Source organism: Stegostoma tigrinum, chromosome 8, assembly GCF_030684315.1.
Source record: "Stegostoma tigrinum isolate sSteTig4 chromosome 8, sSteTig4.hap1, whole genome shotgun sequence".
NCBI classification, from domain to species: Eukaryota; Metazoa; Chordata; class Chondrichthyes; order Orectolobiformes; family Stegostomatidae; genus Stegostoma; species Stegostoma tigrinum.
In genome coordinates this window covers 52,724,690-52,746,497 of record NC_081361.1, presented here as the reverse complement: position 1 = coordinate 52,746,497, position 21,808 = coordinate 52,724,690, and the positions used below count along the sequence as shown (strand labels likewise).

General features: G+C 39.3%; 1 protein-coding gene across 17 annotated transcripts in view; it reads right to left on the bottom strand.

The window, feature by feature from the left end:
* Nucleotides 1-21,808, bottom strand: part of lrrc7 (leucine rich repeat containing 7) — a 617,590-nt gene that overhangs the window by 170,821 nt on the left and 424,961 nt on the right. For all 17 annotated transcript variants that reach the window (XM_048539168.2, XM_048539169.2, XM_059647884.1 and 14 more), the window contains one exon: nucleotides 12,419-12,482. In XM_048539168.2, coding sequence (XP_048395125.1) covers nucleotides 12,419-12,482 — 64 coding nt within the window. The remainder of the gene's footprint in view (nucleotides 1-12,418; nucleotides 12,483-21,808) is intronic.

Here is a 21,808-nt window from a genome sequence, read left to right as displayed (position 1 = left end):
GAAAGGTCTGAAGGCGAATAAATCACCTGGCTCCGATGGACTACACCCAAGGATTTGAAGGAGATAGTCAGGGAGATTGTAGAGGCATTAGTGTTGTCTTTCAGGAATCAGTTAAGTCAGGGAGGGTCCTAGAATCCATTAAAAAGAGGATAAGATTTCAGAGTACTTGGAACTGTATGGCAAAATAGGCCTGAATTAGCACGGCTTTGTCAAGGGAAGATCATGCATGATAAATCTGTTAGCTTCTTTGAGGTGGTCATGAGTAAGTTAGACAAAGAGGAGCCAGTGGATGTGTTCTATTTGGATTTCCAGAAAGCCTTTGACAAGGTGCAGGCTGCTAAATAAAGTAAGAGCCCATAGTATTCTAGGCAAGGTATTGGTATTGATAGAAGATCAGCTGACTGGCAGAAGGTAGTATTGCGAAGTTGGGTAGATTACTTGCGGATTGGAAAGCAGTATGTTAGAATTTGGAGTTTGTAAAATATCAATTTTATAAAATGATAGTGGGGGAAAACAGTGTGTGGTCCCTTTAAAGAACGATGTGATTTCTTAGGCTTGAAGATTTAAAAAAAATGTCTGTGGGCAATTTGTGTGTTTGCAGGTGGACAGAGCAGAGCACCTGAATTGTAACATTTGCATCAGAAGGCTAGATGGTTAGCAGGCCAAGCCGCAGGTTTTGTTATCAAGACAACAAATTTGATTTTAGCCAATTAATTTAAACAAGCCCCTTAGATAACAAAAGTCAATCAAATTTAAATCTGATGGTTTGGACAACATAGGACTAATTCTATTGTGAGAACTGATATGCCATCAAGGATATAAAAGATGAGGACATTTGGAAAATTAGGAGAGAACCAATTGCCATCAGATAAGATATCAGCTCTCTCAACTCTTAGAGAAAGCTTTGTCTAATTAATAAAGGTACCGCGGCACCCTGAGCTAATAGACCAGACAGGAGAACTCACAGGAAGAACATTCCTGACAGATGATCAATGGAGAAGGCACAGAATATTCTGGAAGACATAACTTAACTGTACTTTTTAGAAACTAAGTTCTATTCTTTTTTTAAATTTTGGTTTATTTAAGTGGGAATTGTATTTATTGGAACAGCATACCATTTGGGAATAGTTGGTAGCTGGAGGGGAATTGTTTAGTTTGTTAATCTTCAGTTGATTTCTTCAGTTAGATTTAGATAAACAAATGGTTACTTGTTGATTATAGAGTGAGTGGCTAGAGTTTATTTCATTTAACCACTCCTTTATAACAGATCAGGAGCTCTCTGATGAAGGGTCTAGGCCCGAAATGTCAGCTTTTGTGCTCCTGAGATGCTGCTTGGTGTGCTGTGTTCATCCAGCTTCACACTTTATTATCTTGGATTCTCCAGCATCTGCAGTTCCCATTATCTCAGGGGTGAGAGGCAGGTTATACTACTTTTCACGAGATAACAAAGGGTGGAGCTGGAGGAAAAGCCAGGGAAATTTTGGTGATCCTGATGTCAGTGATGGGTAAACTGTTGGAAGGGATTCTGAGAGACAGGATTTACAGGCATTTGGAAAGGCAAGGACTAATTAGAGATAGTCAACATGGCTTGTGCATGGGAAATTGTGTCTCAATAACTCGATTACGTCTTTTGAAGAAGTGACAAATTGATAAAGGCAGTGCGATAGACACTGTCTATATGGACTCCAGCAAGGTATTTCACAAGGTTCTACATGGTAGACTGATTAGCAAGGTTAGATTATTATTGAATCCAACGGAAACTATAGCTACAAAGTTTGCAAATGACACAAAAACAAGTGGTGTGATAGACAGTGAAGAAGGTTATCTCAGAGTGCAATGGCACCTTGCTCAAATGGACTGAGGCATGGCAGATGGAGTTTAATTTAAATCAGGGTGAGGTGTTGCATTTTTGTCAGGCAAACCAAGGTAGGACCTATACAGTTAATGCTCGGACCCTGGGGAATGTTGCCAAACAAAGAGACCTAGGGTGCAGGTACATAATTCCTTGGAAGTGAACTCTATGACTCATGAATTAAATGCTAACATTGCATTTGCCATCCTAACTGCTAACTGAACCTGCATTTTAATGGTAAAAGAATCCTTTTAACAGATTATACGGCAAGGTGAGCCTCTCTGGGTGTTTTAGTTTTAGTTACGGGGGTGGGGGGGAGGTGGTCAACCCCCACTTTATAACACTAAACATTAGGATAAAGTGGTGATTTTCAGAATGGCAGCTGTGGTTAGTGGAGCTCTGCAGGAGTTACATTATACACAAATGATCTGGATAGCGGAATTGACGGCACAGTTACTGAGTTTGCAGATTACGCAAAGATAGGCGGAGGAACAGGAAGTGTTGAGAAGATGCGAAGGCTGCAGAAGGACATGGCAGACAAAAGTAGCAGCAGATGGAATACTGTGCGGGAAAGGGAGAGGTTATGCACTTTAATAGGAATAGCAGTGCTGATTATTTTCTAAATGGGGAAATGCTTCAAAAATCTAAAACACAAAGTCCTAACACAGGATTAACATGCGGGTTCAGTTAGCAGTTAGGAAGGCAAATGCAATGTTAGCCTTTAATTCATGAGTCATAGAGTTCACTTCCAAGGAATTATGTACCTGCACCCTAGGTCTCTTTGTTTGGCAACATTCCCTAGGGCCTGGGTATTAACTGTATAGGTCCTACCTTGGTTTGCCTGACAAAAATGCAACACCTCACCCTGACTTAAATTAAATTCTGCTATTCCTCAGTCCATTTGATCAAGGTGCCATTGAACTCTGAGATAACCTTCTTCACTGTCCATCACACCACTTGTTTTTGTGTCATTTGCAAACTTAATAGCTATATTTTCCGTTGGATTCAATATAATCTAACCTTGCTAATCAGTCTAACAAGTAGAACCTTGTGAAATACCTTGCTGGAGTCCATATAGACAGTGTCTATCGCACTGCCTTCATCAATTTGTCACTTCTTCAAAAGATGTAATCGAGTTATTGAGACACAATTTCCCATGCACAAGCCATGTTGACTATCTCTAATTAGTCCTTGCCTTTCCAAATGCCTGTAAGTCCTGTCTCTCAGAATCCCTTCCAACAACTTATCCATCACTGACATCACGAGCACCAAAATTTCCCTGGCTTTTCCTTAGCACCTTTCTTAAATGATGGCACCACATTAGCCAACCTCATCTGTAGCTGTTGATGATACAAACATCTCACTAAGAGGCTCATCAATCTCTTCCCTAGTTTCCTACAAATTCTGGGATACACCTGATTAGGTCTCAAGGATTTATCTACCTTTATTCATTTTAAGCACCTCCTTTTCTGTGAATTGGACACTCCTCAAGACAACACTATTTTTTTTCCTTAAGTTCCCCAACTTCCATGTCCTTCTCCACAGTAAATACTGACACAAATTATTTGTTTAGTATCCTGCCCATCTTTTGTGGGTCCATCGTAGACAGCTTTGTTGATCTTTAAGAGGTCCCATTGTCTGTCTCATCACTGTTTTGCCCTTACTGTAGAATCTCTGAATTCTGCTTAGCCATATTTGCTAAAGCTATCTCATGTCCCCTTTTTGCCCTTCTGATTTCCCTCTTGAGTCTACTTCTACTGCCCCTATACTACACTAGGGATTCACTTGATCCCTGTTGTCTATACTTGACATGTGCCTCCTCCTTTTTCTTGATCAGGGCCTCAACTTTTCTAGTCATTCAGCATTCCCTATGACAAACAACCTTGCCCTTCACACTATCAGGAACATATTGTCTCTAAACTCTTGTTATCTTATTTTCGAAGGCATCCCACTTTCCAACTGTCCATTTACCTGTAATAATGTCAAAATTGGCCCTAATCCAATTAACAATTTTAACTTTTAGATCTGGTCTATCCTTTTCCATCACTATTTTAAAACTAATAGAATTATGATTGCTGGCTCCAAAGTGCTTCCCCACTGACATCTCAGTCACTTGCACTGCCTTATTTCCCAAGAGGAGGTCAGGCTTTGCGCCTTCTCTAGCAGATCCATTCACATACCAAATAAGAAAATTTTCTTGTACACACTGAACAAATTTCAATTTGTCTAAGACCCTAACTGTATGGCAATCCCAGGCAATGTTTGGAAAATTAAAACCCTCAACATTACAACCCTATTATTCTTACAGATACCTGGGATCTCCTTACATATTACTTCTCAATTTCCTGATGACTATTGGGAGTACTATACTACAATGCCAATAAGGTGATCATCCCCTTCTTAGTTCTTAGCTCCATCCATATCACTTCACTGGACGTTCTTCCAGGAATGTCCTCCCTAAGTACAACTGTAATGTTATCCCTAACCAAAAATGCCATTTGCCCTCCTTTCTTGATCCCCCTTTCTATCCTTCCTGTTGTACCTATACCCCAGAACATTAAGTCCGGCCCCTCCCTGAGCCACATTTCTGTAATAGCTATGATATCCCAGTCCCAGGTTCCCAACCATGCCCTGAGTTCATCTGCCTTACCTGTTAATTGAAATATATGCAGTTTAATATATTGGACTTACCTTGTTCTCTGCCATGCTCTTGCCTGCCTTGCCTATTTAACTTGCTCCCCTTCTCAACTGTACTAGTCTCCAGCATCTCTTTTCTCATTATCTCTTTAGGCCCCAACACCTCCTTCCTCTCCCCCTATACCCTGCCCTAGCTAGTTTAAAGTCTCCTGAGTGGCACCAGCAAATCTCCCCGCCGGGATCTTAGTCCCCTTCCAATTCAGGTCCTTTCTATACAGGTCACTTCTACCCTAGAACAGATCCCAATGATCCAAAAATGTGAATCCTTGCCCCTCACACCAGCCCCTTGGCCATACATTCATCTGCCCTATTTTCCTATTCCTACACTCACTACCACATGGCACTGGAAGTAGTCCAGATATTATCATCAAGGACCTTATTTAACCTCCTGCCTAATTTCCTGTATTTTCTCTGCAGAACATTGTCCCTTTCTCTAGCTATATCTTTGGCACTAACAGGTCACTCTCCCTTTTCAGAATTTTCTTTATCCACTCTGTGATATCCTTGACCCGAGCACCAGGGAGGCAACACACCATTCCAATGTTTTGCTGACGGCCGCAAAAACGCCTGTCTATGCCCCTGACTTGACAGCCCCTATCACAATCGATCGCATGGAACCTGATATACCCCTCCACAGTTGAGCCAGTCAGGGTATCAGAAACCTGGCTATCAATGCTATGGGCTAGAAATATGAGCAGCAATATATGGCTGAGTCTCTGATATAGCCACGTTTGGAACATTGTGAGCAGTTTTGGGACCAATATCCGAGAAATGATGTGCTAGAATTGCAGGGGGCCCAGAAGAAGTTTACAGCCAAGGATGAAGGGCTTGTCATATGAGGAATGAATGAGGTCTCTGGGTCTGTATTTGATGGAGTCTAGAAGCATGGAGGATCATATTGAAATTTACAGAATGCTGAAAGGCCTGAATTGAGTAAACGTGGAGATGATGTTTCCACTGGCAGGAGAGACTAGGACTTGAGGGCACAGCCCCAGAGTGAAGGCCGTGGAATTCAATTCGGTGAGTGTATTTAAGACGGAGATGGATATGTTCTTGATTATTATAGGGATCCAAGGTTATTGGGAAAAAGGCAGGAGAATAGGGTTGAGAAACATATCAGTTGTGATCAAATGGCAGAGCAGATTTGATGGGTTGAATGGCTTAATTCTGCTTCTATACCTTATAGTCTTATCAGTCATGTGTCAGCTACATTGAAAGGTTGAGCTTTTAACTCACTCTGCAAAACATCAACTATGTTGCCTGTCATCTTCATTCAAATTGTGATTGAACAATGGAAATTGAAATGGCAGTGACCACACTTGGAATTGGGAGGCAGTAATTTTTTTTCTCACTGAGCACATGTGCTCAACACGTGAGAGGTCTGCCATCCTTTGAGGGTCAATTGCATTAATCAGGCAGTTTCACTTTACAGATGAAGACAACTATAATCATAGGATTCAGAATGTAAACTGTACACACTTGCGCTCCCTAATGATTTCATCAGTAATGAGCTTCCATAATTCCCACCCAACTTATATTTATGTCTTTATTCATCAGTTTCAAATTTTATAGGATAAAATCTTGATCAAAATTAATTTTGGCCACGTCATTGGTCATTACTGATCAATCACTGTCATTTCTATAGGTTGTCCACAGCGACAAGCTGTACAAGCCAAATTGATTTAATTTCACCCTGAACTGAAAGTATCTGACAACATGCTCTTTTATGCAATGTTTCCTTTCTCGGGTGATGTGGGGATGGAGGTGACTATTAATAATGTAACCTTGATGTATTACATTTGCACTGCAAGGACTGTGCTACATACATTGGAAAAAGGTCCAGTTTGTCAAACGTCCTTGTGGTCATGTTCCATAGCCCTCCATGTCAGAGTTCTCTGTGTTCTTTTCTATGTAGGACTACTGTCATTGTGTCTGATGTGAATGGTAACTGTTTACATTTCTAAGAACCTGTTTTGTTTCCGATGTTCCACAAACTGGTTGCAAACATGACCAATACATCCAGCCACAGTACTACTATCATTCATTGACTGTAAGGATGCTGTTGCTTGGAATGTAAGTTGTCCAACTGATCCCAGAAACAAGTGCAGCTTTTTCTTTGAGAGATAATGGGAACTGCAGATGCTGGAGAATTCTAAGATAATAAAATGTGAGGCTGGATGAACACAGCAGGCCAAGCAGCATCCCAGGAGCACAAAAGCCGACGCTTCGGGCCTAGACCCTTCATCAGAGAGCTTTTTCTTTGTTGCTTCTTCACTTTTGCTGTTGTTGAATGAAAGTGAATGTTTTCAGTCGTTTGAAAGCTTTCTGGTTTGAATTTGTTCCCACCACTAACAATAAGATGATGTTGAGCTACAGTCTTTAAGGAAAAATTAGCAATTCCATGGACAAGATTTTAAGATGGGTTGATGGAAAACCTGTGTAACTTGGTACTTAGTAGGAATAATTTATGAATGTGCACTTGCATTTGCAATGAAGTGTCACACATGCCATCTATGTGCTTTCAGAGGCATTATTTTTTGTTTCCCCTCCAACTATATGCACTGGGGAGCAGCTCCTGGCTGGCAGCACTCAATCTGGTGCATGGTTGGACTTTAAAAATAGCACTACTGTGAAGCCTCGTTGATCCCTACAATAGCAAGTAGATCCACAGTTTTTAAGCAAAGCATATCGTAAGCGAGGCGCCATTGCAATTTGTTGCTTAAAAACTATGGAGTGAAGCCCTCCATGAAACTCACTAAAATTAACACTTAGCTGATTTCTGGTAAAATTCAGCCCATTAATTGTAACCAACCCCCCACCCCTTTGCAAACACTGCCTGCCCTGTTAAATTTTTGTAGCCTTTTGTTGTTTTTGATTCCAGGCAGTTGTCAGATTTTGACCATATGCCTCCAACTAATGTTACACATAGGTTTGTTGGGTTTTCATAAACTCCTTTCCTCATTTGAAAGATTTTACATCAAAATCATGAGCATAATTGTCATGCTCAACATTGATGCATGTTTTAAGTGGCATACACTAACAAAAAGAATGAAAGGAAGTACTGCCAAAAAGGCCTCATAAAAGTACAAAAATGTTGCCAGCAAGACAATGATTTACAAAATCAATTATATTGAATGCAGCTAAATGGGGATAAAAATTATTTATATATATATATATATGGTTATTTTTAAAAGAACAATTGAATTTATCATCCCCTTCAAAGAAACATGCATGAATTAGACAACTTTCAGGATTCTCATGTTCCCTTACAGACAAAATATTCACTTAGACAGGGCCTAGTCTTAAATTGCAAGATTTGATATTGGACCAATTTTTAAAAATTGTTCGATTTAAAAGAGGTGCAAGTAACAGTTTCAAATTCTTGTTTGTTTCAAATCGGTCAAATATGTTTACAACATATTGGGGATACCAAGATTCGTGATGTCAAATGTTCAACTTTACAGTCCACGTCAACCATCTGCAAAGGTCAAGCAAGGCCTCAAAAATTAGGTCGTCCATTTAATCAAAAATTAGCATCTCAATTCATAATTGTGAAACCTTCATGAAATCCACTTGCCTTTGGTATAATACATTTTTTTGAAAGAAACACCAATTCCAGAAGTTCTGCAAACCAATAAATTCTACTGTGGTCCCCTTCAATGCTTTTATGTAACTTTCTCGTTAATAGCCAAATAAGGTCTTGTGAATTTTTTTTTAAAAACAGACTGTTCCAATTTTCCCACCATCAGAAGAGCTCAAACAGTAGGATTATTGAACGACATTTTTTTCAAACCCTTTTAAAAGTTGGCTTTACTTTGTAAATATCGGATGAATACTCAACACAAGGCCATTTTGGAACTTAATCCTGGAATATTCCTTTAAAAGTATTTAAACATATTGTTTAAATCCCATTAGAAGTATTTTTCAATTAAATATCTAATTTTAACATACAGTTCACACTTAATGCCATCTTTTTTTCTTACAGATATTTAAATATATTAACAGTACCACTTTAGGCATAATATAAATGGCTTCTGAGAGTGTGATTTTCCTCTCCCTGGAGGGGTTGAGGAACATGGCAAGAAAGGCGAATAATTGCACACATTCGTTCTGGAGCCTTCTCATCTCTTCAGCAATTAAGTGCTGAATGAATAAGTCAATTGGGGATTTCATTGATTCACCAGCAATTACAGTCCTAAAGTAATTAACATCTCTTTAAGGGCTCAAACTCTTCAGTGGCCCAATGGGGCCTGTTTTCAGGGAAAAAAAGATCATTGAGGAAAGCTGCATTCTGGGTTGGAGTGGGTAAGGTAAAAGCTGAGGTCAGTCAGGTACATGAGCAGGATGGGTGTAGTGAGAGGATGGTTGATGGAAACAAATTCCTCCCCTTTAACACATGAGAAATAAAATGAAAAGACTTATCTTCTCACTACTGGATTGCCTGTTACTAGGTCTTAACTGACCTCTAATTGGATAGTAGCTTAAAAAGCTGATTAAATCTCAAACCTGCTGGTAGTCAGCTATAGAGTAGGAGAGCAGCTAGAACTACCATTTCTACAACCAGAAGCCAGGAATCTTCTCTCTCTCTAACAAATTCTGTGTATTACTAAGTCCATCTGTGGAAGAAACCTCCAGCTATTCAATTACAGAAGCTGTTGCAACTGCTGAATTCTGACTTACAACCCCATCATTCTGAAAGAAAAACCTTCAAGCTAGGCTTGCAATGAACAGATTTGAGGCTTCTATGTACCTTTTGTCTGCATCTACTTCTAATCTTTGCTTTACTTTTAAATTTACAGAAATAATTGCACATTAAACTAACCTTTAACCTGTTTTTTAAAATTAAAGCATGGCTGTTTACATTTAATTTGGAACACTCAAACTAAATGAGAGCTATATGGGCTCTATTAATTCACAGTTCACTAACTATGTGCTGACATGCTTTGTAGTCATGACACTATTTCAAGGACTGTCTGAAGATGCACAAGTGAGATAGATTGGCTATGCTAAATTACTCTGTAGTGCTTAGGTGGGTAGGTTAGGTCTATTAGCTGTGGGAAATGTAGAGTTACAAGAATATCGTAGGGGGTGGGCCTGAATGGGATACTCTTCAGAGACTTAGTGCAGACTTGTTGCACAGAATGGTCTGTTTCCACACCAGAGAGATTCTATTCTATCTTGAGTGTCCATCTGCTCCACTGGGGAGGAAGTCTTGATCCAGGAGGTTGCAGGTGTCAGCTGTGATCTGCCATGAAAGCCTGAGCCTCCTGATGCCCCGGGCTCAGACCTGTTAATAGAACTACCCCTCTGCCTGTAGTCTCACCTTCTTCCATTTTGATTTTGGTGCCCCCATTCTACCCTACTCTGTGGAGTAGCTTATATCTGACAAGATGCTATCGGAGGTGGTGCAATTGCTTCAGCTCTCATGCTGTGGTGAAGGATAGCAGCAATTAAGTACAGCTCAAAGTCAGTTAAGTGCAAGACCAATGAATTGTATTCTAGGAAGTTAACAAACACCTGTCAAGTCACAATAACAGCCTTTCAGACAAGAAAAGCATGAACACCAAAGACTCATCTGGCCATGCTTCAGTTTCACTGAACAGTATTCTTTCCATTGCACACTCACCTGGATGATCCAGTTAAGTTTCTAAAACAGGTTCCCAATGGTTAAAGCCAAATTGATGGTTAGCACATTACTTAATTAGCATTTTGAGTATCTCGGTTGATCTCTTAGTTGATTTAAGGGGTCTCCCACTTGTCTTCAATTGTCCAATTAAACCCAGAGGAGCTTTTGTAGTACAGTGGTAGAGTCTCTACTTTGAGTCAGAAGGCCTGGATTCAAATCCAACCTACCTGTAATGTGTAATGACATATTCAAATTGGTTGATTTTAAAGTAACTTCAGGTAAACCTATAGATCCTTCTGCTCCAGAGGTGAGTAATAATGTGTCTGCAGAGGTTGATTAGAAAATATCTCCAATGAAACCCAGAAGAGGGCAGGAGAATATTGGGATTCCAACCAAATATCACTTTTAAAGGACTTGAAAGATTGAAGGCTTTGTTCTCATTATATATATTTGACTGAGTATAGACCAATGCAAGTGTAAATTCAACAGGATAATGAATTGTAGACAATTCACAAGAGTAAAGTGAATTGTTGATTTTTAGGTCTCTTTTGTCAAAGTCTCAATGTTTCTTTGAATAAGATTAAAAAGTGTGAAATATTTGGAGCCTTGGTTACTCATTATTTAACAACCTGTCTTGGTGGACACTTTTATGGAGTTACAAACTGCATTTTTTTATAAATCCTTTTTTTCCTCAGTTGTTCCCCTTTGCCACTGTTATTATATGGCTAAATAAAAACCAAAAGAAAAAGTTCTGAGGCAAGGTCAACGTATCAGAAATGTTAAATCTGTTTTCTCCTCCACAGGTGCTGCAGGCCTACTGAGCTTTTCCAGCAACTTTGTTTTTGTTCCTGTTATTATATGGGTCATTGGTCATGTGTATTCATCCTACTGGATGAATGGGCATGGAAGGGATAAATGATATCATTGAATTGGCATGGAGAGCCTGGGGAGGGTATGAAGAGTCTTTGGGGTCATGGATCAGCATCTTTGAACTTAACTTACCTTTCAAAGTGTTCCCAAATCCAGTCTGTATTCCAAACTGCTCTGTGCTTTCACCATGAGTCATAGAGGAGCAAGCACAATTCCTTGAGAACTGCAGGCAGCTAGAAGATGTCAACCCAGCAATGGATCTGGCCAGGTAGGAAATGCAGGGTATAGGATCATTACTGGCTCTTTTATTCAGCACTGGCAAAAAAAAAATCCCAACACTGGGAGTAGGGAAAAGGGTCCTTGAATTGAGTCCCACTACCATTTTTAAATAACACTGATCATCCTAATTCAGCAAAAATCCAGTGCTGAGTTGCTGAACATAAAACATGCAATAGACAGTAGGCTTTACAATATTATTCCTTATATTACAATGGTTCAGATCTTCAAATCTGGGTCAAAATTCCAATTTCCAAAGCAGATCAGACCAATTGTTACATAGCTACCCACCCACCCAGGGAGAATCCTTCCAATGTCACCAAGTGCAGTATCCTAAAAGACTGTGATAGAGAGAATCTTTGTAGACTGCATGTCCCTTTTTTATGGTAATGGCTCAAATGCATAAAATCTCTTTGAAAAGTTATGTTGAGAAGCCAAGTGTGCAAGGTAAGCAGGTAAGAGGGTTTGGTGGCAGCTGGGTAAGGGGCTGAGGTGGTAAGATAGCAGATAGGTGAGACAATAGACAAGCTGCATTAGCAAGTAGTGTTTTGGTGAGTGGGGTAGTTGGATTGGTTCTGGGAGAAAAGCTTTTGTTTGTCAGGTTGGGGGGGCTTCATTGGGTATTCAGGAAGGATTGTTGGAGCTGGTTTTGGGTGCAGGAAGGGGGTTAGATGGGGGGGGGGCGCGAGAATGGGTTAGGGAGGGGTAATATTTGGGAAGGTCAATCGTATAGTTATCCAGAAGTCACAGTCAATTTTAATCTAACATTTTCTGGGTGACTCTCTCGAGAAGCAAATTGGAATCCTCAAGCATCTGATGCTAACTCAGAGTTGGAGAAATTTTCTGACCGTTCCTAATGCAGAATAATTCCTGTTTGAAGTTTAACTCTCTTGCCAATTCCCGCCTAGTCGGTGCTTCAAGGTCGCCGAAGAATCTTGGTATATATCTCTGGAGTATGTCCAGTCTCTAACAATCGAGAGAACTGTTGATCTAGGCCAATATACAACAGATTTGATTTTTATCTCCAGTAAAATTTCACTGGCTATAGTTAGCAGCACCTGATCCATTCAAGTCAACTTCTATTCATCATTTCTTACCAGCTCTGTGAATTCATTACTGCCCAGATCCAATCGATCTATCTGTGTCAGTCTGTGCATTGACCTGTTGCAAATGAGAATAAAAGAATTAAAATTTACACATTTTGTTATATTGCTTGTTTCAAGACCCCATAAATAATTAAATGCACAAAATTGGATGTCATGACTGGAAATGTAGGGAAGAAAATCTCATATGAAACTTTGTCTTTATACCACTTGCACATCCTCAAGCCATCTCAGAGTTTCACTGTTAAGTTCAAATGCTGTTCTTAATGTTGCGTAGGCAAAACAAGCAGCAAATTTGTCCACCTATATCTCTAAATTGTTTGTGAGAATATGACTAGTAAATTTGATTTTGGGAGCATTGATCAATGGGAAAAATTTTCGCCATATGGGATGAAACATGTCAATCTGCAGTCAACAAATCCACTAAAGGGGTGACTGATATAATTTACCAACTCAAGAATCTTCATCAATTTTGTCTGGAGTAACAGCAAAAGGAGAGAGAAATAAAGAATAAAAAGAAAATCTGCAAATAGCAAAAATCCTAAGGAAAACCAAATTAGAATGTAGCTCAGCAGTAAAGAAGGAAAGAGATTGAATTAGATTTTCAACTTTATGCCTGGGATTTCAATAATTTTAATGATAAGCAGTCAATCTGTAAAGCTCGTGCTGTGTCCAAAGGACAAGTTAAAAATTTACGGCACTCATATTTATTTACCACACTGACATTATTGTCATCAGAATATAAGGAAAAGTAATGCAATAAATCTCAAAAATAAGAGGGTATAATTGTTCTTTCCAAATAGTAGTTTCCAAAGTTGATCCTTTCATAGATCGCACACAGCTTATTATAATCATTTTAAAATACCAAAATGAGTCCAGATATTTCATGAATTTTAATCAAATAGAATTTGACTTTGAATCACATAATGTTAGGGCAGGTGGCCCACCCTTGGTCAAAGAGGTAGGTTTTAAGGTGCATTCTAAAGAAGGAATGATGGAGAAATAAAGGTTTTGGGAAGGATTTATAAATCATAGAATCATACAATCCAGAAGTGGCCGTTCTGCTCATTGAGGTCTGTCCTGCCAAAAATATACTACTACCTAAACAAGATAACAAAGTGTAGAGCTGGATGAACACAGCAGGCCAAGCAGCATCTTAGGACCAGAAAAGCTAACGTTTTGGGCCTGGACCTGCTGTGTTCATCCAGCTCTACACTTTGTTATCTTGGATTGTCCAGCATCTGCAGTTCCTATTATCTCTACTACCTATACTATCCCACTTTCCCACACCAGGCCAATATCCTTGAATGTTATGACGCTTGTAGTGCGCATCCAAGTTTTAAAGGTTATGATATTTCCCATTTTAACCACCCTCCCAGGTAGTGCGTTTCAGAGCCCCACTATTCTCTGGATGAAAAGTTTTCTTCAAAACCCCTCTAAACCTTCTGTCTTTTATTTTAATATTATACCATCTTGTTATTGATCTTTCAGACTTAGGGAATTGCTGTTTTCTGTTCACTCTGTTCAGACCTTAGCACCTAGACAGCTGTATAGATGCTGTCAATGGTGTAGTGATTCAAATTGGAAATGTGCAAAAAGGTCCGAGTTGGAGGAGCTCAAATCTGGGAGAGGAAGGGGTTGTAGAACTTGAGTATGTTACAGAGATAAGGAGGAGAAAGAAAATTAAAGGCTTTGTAAACAAGAACGAGAGAAATTGAGGCATCATAAAACAAAGCCAACAAAGATCACTGAATACAGAGATAATAGGTAAACAAAGCTTAATAAAAATCACAATATGGACAGTTAAGTTTTGAATGGCTTTTTGTATATTGCACTGAGGTAGACTAATGTGCTCAGCTGCAGGCAACTATATTTGAACTAATTTAATCATAGCTCGCAAATTGAGAATGTAGCAGAGACAACAATAGAACAAAATGTTCAGATCTTATAATATACGACTCACCCTCTCCTCTTTAAAAAGAAACAACTTGTACAATAAAATGTAAAATTTTGTACTTAGATAAGTTCCCAAAATGAAATATGATTAAAGCAACAACAGCAATGTGGAAATGTAACGGTTGGGTTGTGAGATAACAAGGTGTAGAGGTGGATGAACACAGTAGGCCAAGCAGCAGAGGAGCAGGAAGACTGACTTGTTGTTTGCTTGTTCTTGTGATCGAAACCAAAATATACATGACCAATTTATGTAATAAAAGAAAATGTGTTTTCTTAACACAAGTATGTGTTTATCAAAAATATCATTGGGCTACATTGAATGATAAGAACAAAATTGTTCTTTTGTTCTACGAAGGGTCACCGGATACAAAATGTTACTTTGCTTTCTCCCCAATGATGCTGCCATACCTGCTGAGTTTCGCCAGCACTTCATTTTGTTTCAAATCTCCAGCATCTGCAGTTCTTTGTTTTATATCAACATTTTTCTTTTCCTTAACACAAACTTTTATTTAGTTAATGTGGCTGGTTACTTCCTTCTCTTTGCAATGGCTTGATTCTGCTTGCTCCATATCTCTAAGCTGTATTAAATCTAAACTTTGACTACTAGCTCCACTTAATAGTTGGGACAGTAACATTGATTAACCTTAACCAATTACCCTAATTCACCTTGTTCATTTATTTTCTTTTTAAACTTTCACTTCAGGAGAAATTTGAACTATGGGATATTAAACTTGCTCTCCCTTTGTCAAATCTCCTCTTTCCTGAACATGACATCTATGCAAAACAATCTTCATGGTTCAAACATCCTATGACTGTCCATACTTTAAGATGACAAGGAACTGGATGAGATGCAATGGATTTCAGGATATTGAAGAAAATGAGAATGGAAATTGCAGAGGCACTAACAATAATTTTTGAGTCCACCTGAGACTCAGGAATGGTGTCAGAGAATTAGAGAAATGCAAATATTACATCTTTGTTCAAAAAAAAAGGGTATGGAGATTAGAGAAGCAACTACGGACCAATCAATCTGGCTTTAGTGGTAGGAAAACTTGTAGACATAATAATTTGGCACAAAATTTATAGTCACATGAACAAAAGCAAGTTAATTAAATATAGATTCCTTATGGAAAGATTACATGTAACTAACCAATGGGGTAATGGGATTGATGTAGATAAAAGAAGCAAAGTGATACGAGGAAAAACTTTTCCATGCAGCAAGGGACTAGAGACTGCCTAAGACTGGAGGTAGGTCCAACTGAGGGATTCAGAAGAGAATGTGACAGTTATTTGGAAAAAGGATTGCATGGAATAATGGGGAAAAGTCAGGAGAATTATACTCTTTGAAATATTCAGACAGTGGGAGCAGACACAATGGGCTGCATGGCATCCTTCCAGGCTGCAACAATTCTGTGATGAAAATGAAAATCTATTTATTGACTGAGAAGCCAAGTTTTTATAGTTTCATTATTTGCACTGGTATTAATATTATTATTGATACAGATTGAAAACTTGGCACAGGTAACAATTTGAATATTTGCAAATGCCATACTATGAAGTATAATAAACAATGAGGAAAATGGTAATAACCTTAGACGATGTGGGCAGCATCATGGAATAGGCTTATCCATAGCACAGGAAAGTTGATGCATATTCAGATGAAACATTTTGATGGAAAAATGAAAAGAGACAGGAAATGATTAATTGTAAATGCGGTGCAAGAAGAGACATTTGAGGGTGTTTATGCACAAGTCTTTGAACATAACAGGACAACTTATGAAACCATTAAAGCATATGGGATGTCAAGTTTTATAAATTGAAGGATAGAGTACAAAAGATTGTGCTAATCCTATCCAAAACTAGTTCAACCCAGCTCGAGTGTACAGTCAGTGTTGTTTTTGTTTCCTGCTCACTTTAAAAAATGTTAGGAAAATCTTGGATAGAGTATAGAAGACATTAACAAAAATAGTTCCAGTGATGAGGGATTACAGTTAGTTAGACTGGAGAAGCTGAAACTGTCCTTCTTAAAGTAGGGAAAACCTAGAGGAGACCGGGTAATAATTTTAAATGATTCAAAGTTTAGATTGAGTAAATAAAGACAAATTATTACAATTACAACAAGTGTTGACAATTACAGGATAAAAGTGACAAGTAAGAAAGGCAAGAACACAGAAATGGGATTAACTCTTTGGAAGAGATAACGTGCACTTAATAGGTTGACTGGCCTCCTTCTGTACTGCATGATCATATGATTCTGAAGTTCTACAAAACATTTCCAGAGGGTGGGAGACTTATCTGAGCAATATTGCAGTAGTTATGTTTAGAGGTAACAAAGCTAGAGGGTTTCAGCACCAAATAAGTTGAAGCAGGGTTGAAGATGGGGCAAGCATAGGAAGTGGAAGTAGACAGTCCCGGTTACGGGGAGGATACGGGATTGGATGTTCACTGTAGGGTCAGATCTGTTTTCAAAATTGTGAATAGTCTTAGTCTCAGAGGTGGAGCAGTTTGTTGCACATAGGTGCCTCTATAGCAGCAGTTCAACCATTCACAACTGATGTTACAAGTGATCTTGGAATCTTTGTCAAAGTAAGACTCTCTTGCAGAAGTCCCTGGAGTTGCCACATATTCTACAGTGGACTGTACTATTTCAGCCATATTGAACATCACAGCACTCAGGTAGTTATGTACTACTTCGCACTAGTCAACATAGTTTAATGGCTAAGTGGCAGAGTCTTCCATGGCTCCAGCAGTCCCTCACAGTTAGGAAGTCTTTTAAAGTTCTACCCTCTTTTTCTAACAAGATCTCAATTGTCTTAGTGAAGTTTCTATTCTGTAGGGAGTTCTACCCACTTCTCTCTTGCGTATCTCAAGCTGTGACTTCCGTTCTGTACCCCCATTGCTGGAATATTTTTCCAGTAACTCTATCTTGGTGTTGATTTTGGGGCTGGTACAGAGATGGAACCCAACGCCTAAGCCAGTGTGAAATAATCAGAGACAGTGTATTTACACATACATGGGTAGCTTAATTTATTTACAGGTCCCAGAAGCAGAATTCTCATGGTTAGGATCACAGAGAGACCCCTGATGCCGTATTTTTCTTCATTACCCATTTTCAGTTGCACTTAACTGAAGATCCAGCATGTTAGGTAGTTAACATATGTCCCAAGGGAATTTGAGTACAAGTCACTTGTTGGTTGCTTACACATGTAAGATGAAACTCTTAACTATTAGTAAGTTAATTAGTTTATTTTTCTTTCTACCAAATAACCTTTGAAAGAATAGTGCTGATTTTGTAAATGGAAATTCCCAGTCAGGAGCCTTAGCCAATGACAGTGTACTTCACAAAATCACAACACCTCTTGCCATGGTTTTCTGTCCATTAAAATGGCAAAGAATCATGAAAGATTATGATATATGCTCTAGCTAGGAGTATGAATGTGTTGGAAGTCATTCTTATATTTCAGCCTTTTCCCAAACAAATTGTTAATTTAAACATATTAGTAAGAGATAGATAGACAAGATATATAAGAAGGGTTAGCAGTACCTTTTCACACTACCTTCATGGACACTCTGCTATCCATACTTCACATTTTAGTTTAACAGAGTATACATGATTGTTATCTTGTGAGGATGAATAATTAAGGAAACTGATGTTTAGTAAGTCCTATATTCATCTAAAGATTAGGAAAATCAAGTGGTGATTGTTGTTAAGAGATTCATCAGTTGGAACCTGGATGTAAAAGGTTATCCTTTGGACAAGATAATAAAATGTGAGCCTGGATGAACACAGCAGGCCCAGCAGCATCTCAGGAGCACAAAAGCTGACGTTTCGGGCCGAGACCCTTCATCAGGGAGGGCGATGGAGTGAGGGTTCTGGAATAAATAGAGAGAGGGGGGTAGGCGGACCGAAGATGGAGAGAAGATAGGTGGAGAGGAGAGTATAGGTGGGGAGGTAGGGAGGGGATAGGTCAGTCCAGGGAAGACGGACAGGTCAAGGAGGTGGGATGAGGTTAGTAGGTAGGAGATGGAGGTGTGGCTTGGGGTGGGAGGAAGGGACGGGTGAGAGGAAGAACAGGTTAGGGAGGCAGAGACAGGTTGGACTGGTTTTGGGATGCAGTGGGTGGAGGGGAAGAGCTGGGCTGGTTGTGTGGTGCAGTGGGGGGAGGGGACGAACTGGGCTGGTTTTGGGATGCGGTGGGGTAAGGGGAGATTTTGAAGCTGGTGAAGTCCACATTGATACCATTGGGCTGCAGGGTTCCCAAGCGGAATATGAGTTGCTGTTCCTGCAACCTTCGGGTGGCATCATTGTGGCACTGCAGGAGGCCCATGATCCACATGTCATCTAAAGAATGGGAGGGGGAGTGGAAATGGTTTGCGACTGGGGGGTGCAGTTGTTTATTACGAACCGAGTGGAGGTGTTCCCCACCGCATCCCAAAACCAGCCCAGTTCGTCCCCTCCCCCCACTGCACCACACAACCAGCCCAGCTCTTCCCCTCCACCCACTGCATCCCAAAACCAGTCCAACCTGTCTCTGCCTCCCTAACCTGTTCTTCCTCTCACCCATCCCTTCCTCCCACCCCACGCCAGACCTCCATCTCCTACCTACTAACCTCATCCCACCTCACTGACCTGTCCATCTTCCCTGGACTGACCTATCCCCTCCCTACCTCCCCACCTATACTCTCCTCTCCACCTATCTTCTTTTCTCTCCATCTTCGGTCCACCTCCCCCTCTCTCCCTATTTATTCCAGAACCCTCACCCCATCCCCCTCTCTGATGAAGGGTCTAGGCCCGAAACGTCAGCTTTTGTGCTCCTGAGATGCTGCTGGGCCTGCTGTGTTCATCCAGCCTCACATTTTATTATCTTGGACTCTCCAGCACCTGCAGTTCCCATTATCACATCCTTTGGACAAGTTTATTTTCACCAACCTGTCTTCTAATACTCAACAGGGCTTACCAGTATTAAATATATTTCATACTAGTCAGATAATATTGGTTTGTGACAGGTAACTATATTACACTTGGTAAGACACACAGCTAAGAGGTATCACAACAGAATTAAGCCTAAACGACAAAACAACTACAACTCGCATTCCAACTTCAGCTGAGAGGATTGCAATCCATGTGTGAACAGGCCCTATGTGCTCCAGCAATGGGTATCAATTAACAACTGAAGGGCCTCAGATGGTGTGGGGTAAACAGGTTGAACTTGGGCCTAACTCACCAGAAATTAATTCTGGGGCAAGTGGGAAGCTGACAGGTTACAGATGAATCATCACCCTATCTAATTAAGATGTCATCAGCCTTCAGACCTACCACATTCTAGGCCAGATTATTCTACCCTAAGATTCAAATACCGAGAGTGGAAATTTAATTCATAAGCTTCTGAATCAGAGGTGAGAGTGCATCCAAAGTCAAAACAGACACTTCCTTAGTGATTTCTATCCATAATCTCTGACATGATATTCCCTGGGTGTCAGCGTTTGATAAGAGGGTGACTGGGATATTTCTGCTGCAACTTCCAAAGACCAATATGACATCTATCTCAATGAAGTTTCTAGCCCTAAAGGACTTGCTCTTTGATACACTTCCTTTGCATTTGCAAGGGTTGCCAGGCCCTACTATGAAAGTTCATGTGTGATAAGAAAGAGAACTGGAAGGAAGATAAATAAATATTTTTTGTAGATGACAGCAAAATCTGTTACAATCTCTATTAACCAGTCCAATGACTGAATTGTGGATCTCTCGTCAAATTTTTCCAACAAATTCATCAATATCAACATATGGAGAAAAACATATAAACATATGAAGAAAAACACATAAACATAAGAATGAGAACCAGCACTAGGTCATTCAGTCCTAAGGCTGCTTCACCATTCAATAAGATCACAGGTCATCTGATTGTACCATCAAATCCACATTCTTGCCTCTCCCTGACTATGTTTCGTATCCTTGTTTAATAAGAATCTGACTTAAAAATTTCTCAAATTTCAGGAAGACATTTCTAAACACATAATGGTTAAGGTTAAGGAAAGGTTAAATTTAAAGGTTCTGTAAGCTTTCCTGATTACTTGCAGTAGCTGCACACTAACTTTCTATGATTCACACAGAGGACCCTGATCCCTCTCCATTTCACAGCTCTGCTGTCATCTACAAAAAATATTTATCTCACTATTTAGATAACTTAGATGTTTTTGTTTAATTTTCCTGCCATGAAGGACAATGTCATATTTTCACATATTATCTCACATTAGCCACATCTTTGCCCATCTAACTCATCTATAATCACTTTGCAGCTTCCTTAAATCTTTTTCAGAATTTCCTTTCATCTAAATTATTTATATAATTTGTAAATAATTAAGATTCCAGCACTGATCCTGTGACACACCACTTGTTACATCTTGCCAACCTGTAAAAGACCCATTCATGCTGACTCTCTGCCCCCTGAGGGCTAGCAAATCTAGCAAATGTCCATACATTATTTTCTGCAATAATCTTTGATGTGTTGATTTATTAAGAGTCTCCTGAAAATCAAAGCACAGCATATCTACTGGTTCCCTCATACGCACAGCAAGGGTATTTCCTCAAACTCCAATGGATTTGTCAAACATAGTTTTGTGAAACTTAAATCATGTTTGACTCTGACTATTTATCTTTAAATGATCAAAGTGGTCTGCTATATCTTATTTCATAATAACTTCTAACATTTTCCCATGACAATGTTACATTAACTGGCCTGTAGACTCTTGCTTTCTGTCTTTCACTCTTTTAGAATAAATGAGTTATATTCATTACCATCCAATCTAAAGGGATCATTTCTGAATCTCTAATAATTTCTTCTAAAATCATAAAATGAAGTCTGTCAGTACCTGGGCAGTTGTCAGCCTGCAATCCCAATAATGTATTCAGTATCACTTCTCAGGCTATTACAATTTTCCTGAGTTCCTTCCCCTCCATCCAATGTCTGATTTATGACTGTTTCTGGGATGTTACTTGTATTCTCGGATGTGAAGTCTGATGAAAAATACTTGTTCAACTTATCTTCTAACTCCTTTTTTACTATTAAATCTGCAGAGTCTTTTTTTAAATGAGAACAGTACTCACTTAGCTAACTCTTTCTTTTTTAAAAAAATATTTATGGAAACTCTTTCTCTTCATTTTTATATTTCTGGGTAGATTTCTCTCATACTACAATTTTCCCCCTCTATTAATTTCTTGGCTTTTCATTTTTTAAATATTCTGTCCAATCTTCTGACCTGTCACCTACTTTTGCAGAATTATAGGCTTTAAGTTCTATTCTATTTTTAAAATTTCTAGTTAACCAGGGATGATGGGCCCATCTTTTGGCATTTTTCTTTCTCTTTGTAATGTATTTATTCTACATATTCTGAAATATTCCTTTAAATGTCTGCCTCTGCATGTCCATT